Source organism: Chelon labrosus (genome assembly GCF_963514085.1).
Source record: "Chelon labrosus genome assembly, chromosome: 17".
NCBI lineage: Eukaryota > Metazoa > Chordata > Actinopteri > Mugiliformes > Mugilidae > Chelon > Chelon labrosus.
The window spans coordinates 15,495,192-15,510,070 of NC_140350.1; the positions used below are offsets into that span (position 1 = coordinate 15,495,192).

The window sequence follows — 14,879 nt, forward strand, 5'->3', positions numbered from 1 at the left end:
AGTGGCCATGAACAATGAGCAACAAGGGCAAATGATGACAAACTGCTTGTGTGAACACAATGTATAGGTTATCCAGGTGCAGATCATCTGTGCCATGATATCGCTTTTGTTTAAAGAACATATGGGATCCATGAATACAAGCTATATCTTTGAGACACAAACGAGCACAGTATATTTCGGACTATAAATGTAGCAACAATGGTGTTAAAAGTGCAGTCTTCTTGCATTTTTGAACGTCAGCGTGCAATGCTCTGTGTGTCCACTGGGCTTCACACTTGTGCCACCAACATTTCTGAAAACATAACTGATGATTTGTCCATGTCTGGATATTAAAATAATCTCTATTGATTGTTTTGAATGAGTAGAAACAGTGTATTTTATTTAACTGCATTAAAACGATATCCAACATGCACACACACACACACAACATGAACATCTGCACATTTTATGTTTTTAAAGAGCAAGTCAACTTAGTGGTACTTCAGTGGCTATGTAGGCTATACAATGGGATGTTAGACTTTGATTATTAAGTGACAATTTGTGTGTAACTTTTTCATATGTGGCTTATGGCTGTGGGTTTGTAACTGTACTCATACAATAAAAGGATTACACACTCTGTTACAGTTTCCAGAGATTTGTTCATTATGATCATTATTATATTCATTTCCTTAGTCCGTCCTCCTGTTGTCCACACGGCTACAGTTATAAATGTTCACATTAAAACGTGGCTGCAGACAATAATAAACTCAACTAATTCATATAAATGGGGCAATTTCCCTTTAATTTGCAAGAGCGTGGGACGTCCATGTTGCGCGCCACCGCCCATCTCGACGTGCGCGCTCCCGATATCCAATCGCGACCGTTAGCTGGGGCCGGGCGAATGCGGCGGTACCAGAGGAGAAAAATCTGACCGTCCGTGCCGGGTGATGTAAAAAAAAAAAAAAAAAAAGTCATAATACCACATCTAAACCACGGTCTCCCGTCTCGTGCTTTGACCAGCCAAGTGGATATGAGACTCGCCTTTAGCCAGCGGGTAAGTTGCTGTGTTTTACGCGTGTCCGCATTTTTGTTTTGGCACTTAGGAAGACTTGTTATTTTGACGACGAATTGCCTGCAGTGTCTGCGCTTTCCCGTTCTGATCTCAAAATGGCGGAGAGGCCGAACGCTAAGCTAGGCTAAGCTAAGTGGCAAAGTTGGCGTTCCCGGGGACCTTCGACGGAGAGAAGGGACGTTGCAAATAATCTCACTGCGACGTTGTTCATCAACACTAAATGCAGCTGCGAATTTAAAGCGAAACCCGCCCTTTTTGGTCAATGTATGATTAACACGGAGGCACTTGTTGTGAACCCCAGCTGGACATTTGGCTAACGTTAGCTACGCCTATTTATGGAAGTTCAGTGAAGATGAGCTAGCGTGGTTTATGTTAGCCGACTAAAGCTAACTTAGATGCTGCGAGCTTGTTGCCATATTTTTCACAACCGGGTGCAAGTCTACTATTGCTTCAACTTGCATTCATTGTGGGGAATCTTATACTTTGTGTACATAATGCTACACGAATGCAGTGTTGTCTTGGAGCAGCTAGTAGCCTTATAACGTTAATCTAACTTGGGTTACACATCCCATTCCCCTATAAATGTAACCGTCATTTCTATTTTCAACAGGGGCTATCTTGATTAGCTGTAGAGCGACGTCCTTTGTGTGTTTTTTGTTAAGGTGACGGTGTGGTGGTGTGGATCCAGTGTGTTCAAACTGACAGCTCCGGTTACCGTGCTAAGCTAGCGTTAGCTGGAAAGGGCGTTGCTGAGCCATTGCTGCAACTTTGCCCTTGTGGCCACAGAAGCCTAGAAAGACGTCATCCGGGCCAAAAAAATTTTTTTTTAACTCAGACACGTTCCCCGAAACAGTGAAGCTTGTATTTGGGGGAAATTGTGATCGTTTTCATGCTTCACTGCAAGCTAGGTTCGAGGAATTAACAATCAGGGTGGAGACTGAAAAAGGATCAACACGAAATTGTGGTAATCAGATATTCTGATATTTTGATTTCAGATTGACAGAGCTGTCCTCTGTACTGCATTTCACTAAATAAATGCTTACTAATTCTCCTGTAGCTGCTGTTTGCATAGCATTGAATGTAAAGGTCCATGTTAGAATAGGCTGCCGGTCTTTCTGGTTGTAAAGATATTTCATGTTCTAACTTTTTCAGTCCAGCATCAAACGACTACACATAAACCTAAAATCAAAGCTGTACCAGGTTTTAAGATCCACTCCTTGACTATGGACATTGATAAGACATGTTTTGAGTCTTGTTAAGTTTTGAATTCAATGTATTCGACTAAAATCAAACCAAAATGTAGTCGTATCATGGATTGTAAGTCAAATAAAACAATGATTTGTCACGGTGTTTGATTTGTAAGCACACATTGCGTCCTGGGTTAGTTCGTACTGGCACCAGCGGAGTTGTTTGGCCTGAAGGGCAACCATAAGGAGGGGCATTGCTGAGTAGCATGACACAAATTGAGCACGATGACCGGAAGCGTGGTATCCAGACGCAGTTAATGCCAATGGATGGTTTGATTTTCTTGGTTTTGTTTTGGTTTACATTTTTATATGCTCACAAAAATCAGTCAGGGGATGTTCATCCTCATGCTCCACCAGTGTATTGAAATGTACATGTTTTCAATTGTTAAATTGATTTCAAAACATATAATCTACACATAGAATCATTTCTTTTTATTGATCGTTTAAGTAAATAATCAAGAATGACAATCCTCTTGTCCCGACATCCTCAAAGGGAAGGTTTGCTAATTATTTTTTTGGCTTTTATGCTTTGACGTTGTGATCTGAATGTTGTGGACTGATCTTGGAAACTGTGATGCACCTTGTTTCCTTATTTTTTTGTTTTTACTAAACTAATGATTGATTATTATTATGTGCACTTACGTTACCATAACCAAAAACTGACTGCAGTCAATGTGTCTGAAGGTATTTAGTTTTAAATCGTATGAAACAAGGGAAGCAGCGATTCATAGTCGACAAGTAGGGGCAAACATCCAATGTGAGAGCTTGGTAGATGCTAGAAAATTAAATGTACAAAAAGATATCTGCATAGTTTTGGAGAAGGATGCAATTAAATGCTGATTTCATGGAGGCACGTATATTTTTCTTTTTTCAGTGAACGTAAATCTGTTGTAAAACTAATGTCACAGTCTGATATTGTACTTCTTGTATGAGCAAGAGGAGGAGCGTTATAGTTGTGATTGTGTGTGTGTGTGTGTGGCTGCACAGCGACAGGAGGCTGCTCCATCTTCTGGTGACGTCTGTCGTCTTCACTGGCAGCTAAATAAATTACGACCGTCGTTCTGCGTACGGCCTCATCACCGATCACCACATGGACGCGTGTAGCTCGTCACATTGTTTGGCTAACCAACCGTGATGCAGCATTATTGAAAAATAATAATGGATAATAAAAAACAATTGAAACCTCTATCACAGAATCACGTTAAATAACTGGAAAAAGAATCACGTGGCTTACCTTCAAACTTAGTTGATTGAAATCATTTGATCTTTCTCCGTCTGCAGCTGGCCTGGATCTTTACTTTCAATATCTTTGTCAGTCTTTGTCCTTAACTGACCAGAGAATATGACAGTAATTCCTCGGTTGCACAACGCATTCAAACACAGAAATTGAACACTGTATTAAATAATGTATTGAAGAAAAAGGAGAACAGAGAATAGTCTGTTCTCCTTTGTTTCAGCCTGGTCATAGTGTAGGATGGTGTCATGAACAAACATATCAAAATGAGCCCTCTGATATATTTTCACTGCATCTAGGCCATACCTTTTATGGATGGTCTATTTTTGAAAAACAGGACAATAAGAATAACTTAAAAAAAAAATATATATATATATATATATTATTAATTACTTAAAACTCTGCTGTGGTTGTTTGAATGTATGAATGCTACTTTAGTCTGGTGGTTCTTGGAGCGCAGACTTTCTTGAAATGAGATAGTTAGCATGTTGTTTTCATTATCTGACCAGTTTGTAATGCAGCCTTCTCTTTGTAGGTAAGTTAAGGCTCAAATGTGAGATTATTTATCATTTGATTCGTTCATTAAACAGTTTATTTTTCGCATTTTGAGTGTGTAGGTTCAGAAATTGTCAGAAAAGAATGAACATTGACCAGTGTTGTATGGATTTACAGCCCAAAATCCAAAAGATGTTCCATTTACGAGATAAAAGTAGAAAAATGGAGCATTACATCGTCGCCTGATAAATGACTTAAATACTAATACAATCTCTCAAAGCCAAACTCATGACTACGTAATCTGTAAAGTTGTCAGAAGGCGTATTCATGAGTGGGGGGGGGATTTGTGACTTCATGGGCGGATGATAAGTTATTTCATTGTATGAGTTCATTAGGAACTGACCAGAGGTGCGTCTGTCCACTCATGAAGAGATACAGCTTCTTGGCTTTCCCCTACTGTGAGTAGGGTTGGGTATCGTTTGAATTTGAACGATTCCGATTCCGATTCCTTGTTTCGATTCCGGTTCCTAACGATTCTCGATTCCGATTCTTTTAAGAGGCAGGGTCAAAAAAAAAGTTTAGGATATTTTAAACGAGCTAGCTAGCCAACGGTCTTTCTGAAGGAAATAGTCTGACCTTCTCCATCTATTTTAATTCTATGAACTTTTTCCTTTTTATGAACTCTATAGTACGTGGGCTAATTTGTTAGCTGCCTCAATGTTGGCGCAAGACATATTATTGAATGTATATGTATTGTTTTACTTACCGGATGCAGCGGAGGACGGTAGGCAGAGGCCGGCGGAGGACGGTCGGCGCAGCGCGTCAAAGACGGGGCACACATTTATTTCTACTCCATGAACTCGGAGGTGCTTTATCATGTTCGACGTGCACCCTCCTATGCACGAAACAATCTTGTCGCAAATGTTGCATTTTGCCGAGATTTTTTGCCATAGACATTCGGTTAAGCCAACACTTCCGGTGGACGCTTCTTCGTTGGTGTTCAGCGGTTTCTTCTTCCGGTCGGCGGACTGGGAATCGAAAATTAAACTTTTGAACGGGAAAATCGCAAAGCTGGTCCCGGTTCCAATCGATTTCTCGATACTCGATACCCAAGCCTAACTGTGGGTAACCTTATTTATTTATTTTTTTTATAGATTAACAGATTTATTGAAAGCAGTCGTTGCATTTAAAAGAAATGGAAACATGCTGAGACAATCGCACAGGAGGTTGTAATCAAATACTCTGTGCATTATTTCTGTTTGATAAGCCTTATTCATAGACGGGACCTTGACCCCTTTTTTCTTTATTTACGACTGTCACCATGTTCCCTGTGTTCAGCACGAAGTGATAACTGAAAGGACGCTTGCAAAACTTTTAAATACCGTTTTTTTTTTTTTTTTTTAGGGACTGAAACCAGACGTCAATGTGTCACTTGTTTATTTAGCTCAGTTCTTTACCCGTGTGTCACTGTTGCTGATGACGTTCGGGAATCTGAGGCAGGTGAGAAAAGCTAGAGACAGTCTGGGTTACGTAACGGTCGGCCCGTTCGGTCAAATCTTTTCTATCCTGTCCAGTCGGTCACTCATCATGTTTTCAGAAAGTTCTTGTCCCATGTGAAAAGCTTTTGCCGCCGTTGTCGTTACCATGTTTCCTCTGTAAGAGAATAATAAAGTAGATATGTTGAAAAAAAATGTTATAACTGGTTTCCAGTGGAGCATCATGTTTATGCTGTTTATTTTCTTGAAGCGGTCTGGTTTGTGAAGAACAATGCACCAGACTAGAGCAGCATGCTGTTGAAGTCCTCTCTCTCTGTGTCTGGAGTTAATCCTGTTAGCTACCGTCCAGTCCCCCTTGTTTTTTTATTTTAACATTGCACAGTCAGCTATAAGGAGGACCTGTGGTCTCTAACACTTAGAAACACACACACATACAGACTCTAGCCTGTCTGGTCTAGCCGCTAAGCAGCTTTAGTGCTATTGTGACCCCAGGTGCCGTCGTGTTGAAGCTCAAGAAGTGGATCGTCTTATTAGCGTCCAATCACTGAGAGTTGCGTTCTGATTTGTCAGTGTTTATCTGTTCTCTTTTGTGCGTCCGTACCAAATTCAGATTAAAACCGCGAACAAGGAAAATAAGGTTCACACTGCAAGTCAGCATTTCTCTGAGTCATTACGTCTTTGATTAGATAATTGGTACAAAGTCAAACAGGTAATATCAGTGCAATTATCTGAGCTTAATCTTCCTTTTAAAATATGATGTTGTGTAATAGTCAGAGGTTCAGCAGGAGTGGACTAGAGGGTATAGAGTTGTTAGTCTGATTATAAATCGCTGTAAACCGTATTATTTCCTCATGGTGTGTAGTAATTAATGTAATGAGGCAGAAGTGATGGGTTTAGAAATGTTTGCATATAAGTACATAAATAAACAGGACGATGACAAAGAGAACTCTAAGGGTGTTATTTTTGTTTTTACCTCCCAGCCTTGGTTAGTTCCTTGCTTCTCTCCGTATGTCAAACAAGTTATGTGTCTTCTTGAGTAATTTTATAGCTCGTTTTGTAGTTAGTTCTTCTTAAGTGCCAGAATATATATATATATATGTATTTGTTTGCCTGTTTTTAACCCACTTCTTTCTGTCTTCTCTTCTCTTTATCAGGTGATGGGCTCGTCTGATTTGTGAACGAGATTCTGTCCACTGTGAACACTCGCGGAGCCTCGTCCTGACATTTGCTTGACAGCTGTAACTACACGTCACCTCCCTCCGCGTGGCGCTCTTTTTTTTTTTTTTTTTTTTTTTGTGCCACCACTGAAGGCTAAACACCACCGAGGGACCCCGGACGCCTCCGTGCCACATTCCCAGCCAAACTACTCCCCCCCCCCCCTCCGCCCCCGCCCCGTGTCACCTCATCCTCACCTCCCCGAGAGGGAGAGAGCAGCAGCCGCCGCCATGGTGCTGTCGCAGAGACAAAGAGATGAACTGTGAGTGGCCCTGATATAAACATGGGAATCCAGGTTCATTACACATGCAAACAAGAATAGACATGTAGACTAACACGCCGAGCGCTTGTGAAGAGAAGTGTTTGCATTAAAGTCCGTTTACGTGCAGCAGTACCTCGAAGTTTGTCCACAAGAACAGACGTGCGTCACATATTTATAAGTCACGCAGAAGATGTTAATGCACATGTGAGAAGATAAAGTGCATTCCTTTACAGGAGTGTGTAATCAGCGGAGAGATGTAAGCTTCAAGGTGCTTCACGCGATAGCTGCTTAGTGAATATTTCATAACCCACATGACGGGGGCAAGGAGAGCGAGGGGGGATGGGTAAGGAAGGACAACTTAGCAAAGTGATGGCTGGTTAATGTGAGCAGTCGTTACTGCCTGGCTGATCGTACAGCACAAAAACCCCAAATAGCACATTTCTAATCATATAACGGCGGCGTTGCCTTTATGTGTCGAGACGATCGGGGCTGTTTGTGTTCTGAGGAATTGAAAAAAGGGTTAATTGTGATGGATCTGTAGAAATCCTGCTGCGTGCATTGGCCTAATATTTAGAAAGTCTATAACAAACTGTTGTATCAGGGTAACAGTTATCAGCCGTTCAGAGTAGGCCTTAAAGCTGAAGCCTAAATTTAGTGCCGTTACTCATGAAATATTCACCCATCATCTCATAAAAGAGCTGTTCCACTCATTTATATAACTGTGTGTGTGAGGTTTTGCGTCGCCATGCAATGCTCGGTGTGTTCAGTGCTCCCTTTGTGGCGAGCGAGCGAGCGAGCGAGCTCTCTTTGGTTTCCATAGCAGCACAAAACACAATTTCCCATTGATTCGGCCCCTTAACGTTTTGTTTTCCTCAATGAAGGGTTATGATTTCTTGTGGCGCTCGGCTCGCGTTGACTCGACATTTAAGGTGGAACTGTGAAACTTGAAGCCCCTTGCTCCCGTCTGTTGGACAGGGTGTGGTCTCCTCTCTTTTAAGGAGGAACATGCATTTATGTTAAGGTGGAGCAAATATTCATCATCACTTTGACTCGATGTTATTAGTTTATGAAATAATCACGGAAGTTGGCCACCGTCCGTTGCCAATGAGTGTATATAACGTTTGATAAAATAATTTTATTTCGCTTTTTCCTCAGAAACCGCGCTATAGCCGACTATCTTCGTTCCAATGGTTATGAGGAGGCCTATTCCACCTTCAAGAAAGAAGCAGAGATAGATATGGTAAGGAGAAACGGATGCATACAACTTTGTACATCACAAATAACTGTACATATCTTGTTACACAGAGGAATCCTTTTCTCAGTGTCGGTGTCTTTTCTTTGGTCACAGAATGAAGAGGTAGATAAGAAGTATGCAGGGCTTTTGGAAAAGAAATGGACCTCGGTTATCAGATTACAGAAGAAGGTAAGTAATGTCAGCATGCTTTCAGATTCTTTTATATGAGCTGTATATTGCACAGGATAATCTTGTTAGTGTCCATGTACAATGAGAAAACCTATTCTTATCTAAGTGGCAAAGGAAGTTTGATTTTAGCAGCTTTCTGGTGCTTAATCTATTTTTTTTTTTTGTATTTGGAAAACTTAACTTCTGACTTCTTTGGTCCTCGGTTTGCCGTCTTCAGGTGATGGAGTTGGAGTCGAAGCTGAATGAGGCGAAGGAGGAGATGACGCACGGAGGACCTGTGGGTCAGAAGAGAGACCCCAAGGAGTGGATCCCCCGTCCACCGGAGAGATACGCCCTGAGTGGGCACCGTGCTCCGGTCACGCGTGTCATATTCCATCCTGTGTTTTCTGTCATGGTCACAGCCTCGGAGGACGCTACCATCAAGGTGCGTGTGTGTGTTTCTGAACGTGTTGCATCTTAATGTCAGTGGTGGAACAACAAAAATACCCTTAGAGTTGCATCAACACTTCTAACACAGTTGATATAAAATGGTTTATTTTGGGGGCTTTTGTGTGAGATTAGAGTCTGTATCATAGTACAGTAGGGAAAATGGTAAGAGGTGTTTAAATGTTCGGGGAGAAATGTTTTCCACGGTGTAAACCTGACCGACTGAATAATGTTTTACCTGTGTTGGGTATCAAAGTCAATCAGTTTTATTCACGTAGCGTCAAATACAGTCCAGATTATCTAAAGACGCTGCTTTAGAGCATCCAGAGCATCTTACCACTGAGGCAAGCTCTACACAAGAAGAAACCTTGAGCAGGACCTGGCTCATATGCTTGAGGTTGGCTGGGTAGAGAGACTTGAGATCAGGAGATGGGACAGAAGACAGCAGATAAAGCATGCATCCGGCATATAAACAGGATTCAAACAGCATGCAATATTAGAATCATACAGATAAATTATGCATTCATTTTTCCATCACAGGCTCCCATGTGTGCCACTCGTGATGCCAGTGCTCCTTTCTTATGTGGACATGCTTTAGCCTAATATCTTTGTCTTATCTGAAGTGAGTACCACTTTGAATGTGTGGTCTCTTAACGGGAATATTAAAGCACAGTGTTGACTGTGTGCTGCAGCATCTTATAAGCAAAATCAAGGAGCGTTGCAGCACAGCACAGCACAGCGTAGCCTCTGCAGCTCTGACCCTTTAGATCAAAGCTGTACTGCGGATCTGAGGCTGCTCTCTCTCTCTTTTTATCCTCTGTGCTTCTGCTCAAGCACCCCCCCCCCTCCTCCTCCCCCCCTCCCCCATTTATTCTCCTCCCTCCCTGCTTCTCTTCCTCTCCTCCTCACTCTTTCTTTTTTCTGCTTTGTCACTGCTCATCTATGTGGCGATGGGCTGATGCTTGTGTTGTCAGAGGCAACACTCCCAGAGCACAGCACCTTGGAAAAAAAAAAATTCAAATGGGTTTCTCGTTCAACCCGCCCGTCTTTGTTTGTTTCAGGACGTTTTTATTGATTAAACAACTAAACAGTGTCGGCACATTGCTTGATTTTTATACTTTGGATTCAATGGCAAGGAGTCAAGTCTTAATATTTGAATATAGTGTGAAAACCTATTGTGTATCATGCAGCCATGCTCCTACTCATTGATGACAATTTAACCGGTCTTGTCAGGTCAAGTTAACATCTGTTATCTATGTCAGGGTTCCCACGCGTCCTGGAAAACCTGGAAAACCTGGAAAATGATTGACCAATTTTCCAGTCATGGAAAACATATGGAAAATGAGAAAAAAGGTCAAATGTCCTGGAAATTATTAAGTTATCCTGGAAAATTATTTATCCTGAATGCATACGGGTTAAAAGTTATGCGCATGGATGTCTTCTGGGCAACATAAGGCACAGAGCTTCTCTGCCTCTAGCCAGCGCCCCCACGTGACACTACCAGCAAATCAAATTTGATTTTGTCGCTAGCTTTAGCAGAGAGTTTCTGGCTTTAGTGACTTTTCAGACCCCGCGCCTTTAGACAAAACTCGGGACTACGGTAAATTGAAAAGTGCCAGTGTCACTAGTATCATTCCAAAGAATGAGCGGGGAATGTATTGGTGTATGACATGATAACTTGTCTCTGTAGCAGCTGAAAAAATGTCCTGGAAAAGTCCTGGAAAATAATTTCAGGTCAGGAGTGGGAACCCTGTATGTATGTTTCTAAATTGTGAATACTTAATCGTCTCACCGACCCTCGTCTGTGTTTGGCAGGTGTGGGACTACGAGGCAGGAGACTTTGAGCGAACCCTCAAAGGCCACACGGACTCTGTGCAGGACATCTCCTTTGACCAGACGGGAAAGCTGCTGGCTTCATGTTCAGCTGACATGAGCATCAAACTCTGGGACTTTCAGGGGTTTGAGTGCATCCGAACAATGCATGGTAAGACACATTTACGGAAATAAAAACAATGGCTAAACAATAACCGTTGCTATATACAAGCTGATGTATAAATAGAACGGTGTCTGGATACTTGTTGGCACACGTCTTGATTGATAGTTTAAAAAAAAAAATTAAGATCACTTCAAAGAGGTTACGCAACTAATAAACTCTTGACTGTGTCATCCAGGCCACGATCACAATGTGTCGTCTGTAGCCATCATGCCAAACGGTGACCACATAGTGTCTGCCTCCAGAGACAAGACCATGAAGATGTGGGAGGTGGCTACTGGGTAAGCATGGGGGACTCTTGTTTGAGCCGTCTTTGCCTCAGGCTCTCATAGAGACTATAATTTGTTGTTTTCTACGTGTACTATTTTCATTATTTGTTCTAATTATGTCATAGTAACACAATAGTTGCAATAAATTTATGCTAAAACTGTTTTCCAAGTTAACCTAGATTATTTCTATCTGCAGGTACTGTGTGAAGACATTTACTGGCCACAGGGAGTGGGTGAGGATGGTGCGTCCCAACCAGGACGGCTCGTTGATCGCCAGCTGCTCCAACGACCAGACGGTGCGCGTCTGGGTGGTCGCCTCGAAGGAGTGTAAAGCTGAGCTGCGGGAACATGAACACGTGGTAGAGTGCATCGCCTGGGCCCCTGACAGCGCTCACCCCACCATCCTGGAGGCTACAGGCTCAGAGGTAAATATGGCGGCTGCAGGATCTAATATTTACCTCCAGCGACTGTTAGGTATGTTTCAGCTGCAGGGTGTCGCGGAGTTGTTTATAGAGGAGGCAGTCTTTTGAATTGTTGTCTGGATTATTTATATAATTATTTGCTGAAAACAGAGCATGACATGTTTATAGCTGAGTGTGCAGACATGCTAGCTCTGTGAGGCTGTGCATAATTTGCAATACACAGAGAATTGGATTTGAATGTGCAGCATCTGTGGGCAAGAAACAGTATGCTTTGGTTGCCTCTGTTTGTGTAGAGAGCAAAGACAATCTGTGTAGTGGGTTTTAAACTCTTCAATGAGTATGAACGGTCTGGTCTTTTCAAGCTACATTTTTGCTTCTGCTAGTCAGGATTGTAGATGTGTGTAGTCTTCACTTGACGATCCATTATCTGGATATCTGGCGGCTAAAACGAAAGCTCTGACACATTCAGTGTTGCCCCCAGAGGCTCAGTCATCAGACAGTGACGACACTAACATGCTGATGTTCAGCAGATGACGTGGTTGCTGTTGTAGTTTAATATGTTAGCATGCTCATTTGTTAACGTGCAGTAAATACAAACCGTATCTCAAGCTGACGAGAACCCCTTTAGCTTTTTATCCATATTTAGATAAACACCTTTATCCTAGCTGCAGTTATTCTGGCACTGTGGCTGTAAGTTGTTGCTTCGTATCTAAGAAAACATCTCTGTCATAACAGACTTTGCTTGTGTTGGATGTCACCGCACTGTGTCACGTCTTCCTCGTATGGCTGTCTTGCAGAGTAAGAAGAGTGGAAAGCCTGGCCCCTTCCTCCTCTCTGGCTCCAGAGATAAAACGATTAAGATGTGGGACGTCAGCATTGGGATCTGCCTTATGACTCTGGTGAGTATTAACAAATGACAGTTTTCTGTGTCGCTGCGTGTGAGCGAGGGGTGTGGTGGGTAATCGGTGCTGTGGTTTTAGGTGGGACATGACAACTGGGTGCGTGGGATATTGTTTCATCCTGGAGGACGATTCATAGTGAGCTGTGCCGATGACAAAACCATCAGGATCTGGGACTACAAGAACAAACGCTGCATGAAGACCTTGAGTGCCCATGAACACTTTGTTACCTCTCTGGGTGAGGCGCTGTTTATTCATTTAGCATCTTGAACCTTGACACAAGCTTCAGATTATTTAGGCTTAATGGTGAACTTGTTGCACGTCCCTCAACAAATACTTTCCTCTCTTGCAGATTTCCACAAGACCGCTCCCTATGTGGTGACGGGCAGTGTCGATCAGACAGTCAAAGTCTGGGAGTGCCGCTGAGACTGCCTCCGTCTCCTGCCCACCCGTTCCCAGCTCCAAAAGCAGCAGCCCTAAAGCCCCACCCTACCCCTCCATTTCCTCTTCCCCCTGCCCTGACCCCCGAGTCCAGCCCCTCACCTCTCGCACTCCAAACCATAGTCGACCAAGGCGCTTTATCTCCCCCGTCCCTTTTCCTCGCTCCCCTCTCCTTACCTTCTCCCCTACATTGGTCCAGCCCTATTAAGATGACTATTGTCCTTTTGTGTAAATTATTCTGGATGTAGGGTACGCTTAATAAATGTCACGCAATCTCTGACACATAAACACACTCAAAAAGATAAGAAGTATCCTTGCATGGTGAATCCAACGAGAAAAAAAAATATTCTATACTGTTAAATTTGCATACTGTCGTCATGACTTCCCGTCGGGTCAAAGGGTAAATATCTTTGTGTGCTGGCGCAGGCGAATTCTGGTTAACTGACAGTGCACGGAAACGGCGCCCCCTCGTTGAAGGGGGTTTTAGGTTTTTGTTTAGTTTTGTTTAACTCCATGCCTCCATTGTTGTGGTCTGTCACTGCGTGGCTGGTGATAGAGACGGTGCGAGGAAAGTAAGAAAGTGGAAGCTGTCCAGGAGAAGACGATAACAAGCAGACGAAGGACGCAGCTCCCTAGTCGAATCACATGAGGTTTCGTGGGCGAGTGCACGTGTACGTGTGTATACGTTGTGTGTGTGTGTGTGTGTGTGTGTGTGTGTGTGCGCGCGCGTTTGTACGTTACGACAGGAGAATCTCTCCACTGTCTCTGATCTAACGGTCGGAGAAGAGAGAGGAGGCAAAGCTTCTCACCCACTGTGTTCATTCATTCTACTTCATCTCTTTTAACAAACTTGCTTTTCTAGTAGACACTCACAGGACCTTAATGATCCATAAGCTGCTGAGAGCACAGGCACACATCCCATAACAAAAGTGTGTTTTACAGAGGAAAAAGTCGGCTCACCATTTATGAGGTTTGTGTGTGTGTGTGTGTGCGCGTGTATGTATGTCGCCCCAGAGAATCGCCCTGTGCCCTCTTCGCTCGCTATCTCTGCCTTGTTACCCCACTGAGGGCTCCCTCACACGGGATTTTCATTCTGCTTTCTGTGGTCTCTCACTGCTCTCTCTACACACACACATACACTCACAAAATGCACATACACGCACAGTAAAAGTTGTGTATCAATATATCTGGATGTCATTGTTTGCAACATAATGAAATAAAATTCTGTAAATATAACAGCCGCCTGTGTGGTTTCTTTGAGGGAAGGAGAGTCGGACGGGATTTACTGCCCCGAACCTTTTGTAGTGAGGCTCATTCCTAAGTAATGTTATTAAATTTAGCTCTTGTGAGGAGCACAGGTGTGAACGTAGCACAATCAGGCCAGTCGTGTTGTGCTGCTCTTTGTCCTTTTCTCCAGAGTGTGAAGAAACATATGCTAGTGTGGCAATTCTCTTCTAATGATGAGGAAGCATTTAATTTGGTTTGACACGAGGCTAATGTAAGTTAGCGTGCTAAACCTTTTAATCAGTGCCACCGTGGAAAACTATTTGGCTGTGACGGTTAACACTAAATGCTGGCGTTGGAAAGTACGACTTGGTTAAATTTTGTGTTCTTGGAGAACGGTGAATCAAACGCCGAGTCTGATAACTTCAGACCATCAGACTGAAGTGTTTGGAAAGAAATGGGTCACTAGACAGACACTGGGAAAAACTTCTGCTCTAGACACAAAATATTATTTATGCATAACTATCGGGCTCTGCTGCAAAGATGTCGGTCTGGTGCAACACTATCGCCTCGTAGCAGCTTCGGGTGTCTTCCATCTGAGCGTTGGTCACACACTGAATGATAACTGATGCAGACGGAGGAGAAACACTTTGATATTCTGGGGTTTTTGTAAAGAGGAGGAAGGAGAATTTGGATTCTGACATTTATTCCTCAGGTACAGCTCTGTACAAGTCACACTGCATCCAGACTGGAGAGGCAAAGACTTCATGAGACAGCAGGGA

The 14,879-nt window shown here is 42.9% G+C and overlaps 1 protein-coding gene across 1 annotated transcript; it reads left to right on the forward strand.

Moving 5' to 3' along the window:
- Positions 1-63: 63 nt before the first annotated feature.
- On the forward strand, positions 64-14,122 carry LOC311502407 (lissencephaly-1 homolog A-like). The gene is made up of 11 exons (XM_084564617.1): positions 64-1,033; positions 6,678-7,000; positions 8,156-8,240; positions 8,349-8,423; positions 8,641-8,847; positions 10,665-10,833; positions 11,021-11,123; positions 11,308-11,536; positions 12,331-12,432; positions 12,514-12,670; positions 12,785-14,122. Exons 2-11 carry the CDS (start codon positions 6,969-6,971, stop codon positions 12,856-12,858), a joined length of 1,233 nt encoding a protein of 410 aa, XP_084420743.1. The 5' UTR covers positions 64-1,033; positions 6,678-6,968; the 3' UTR covers positions 12,859-14,122.
- The last annotated feature ends 757 nt before the right edge of the window (positions 14,123-14,879 follow it).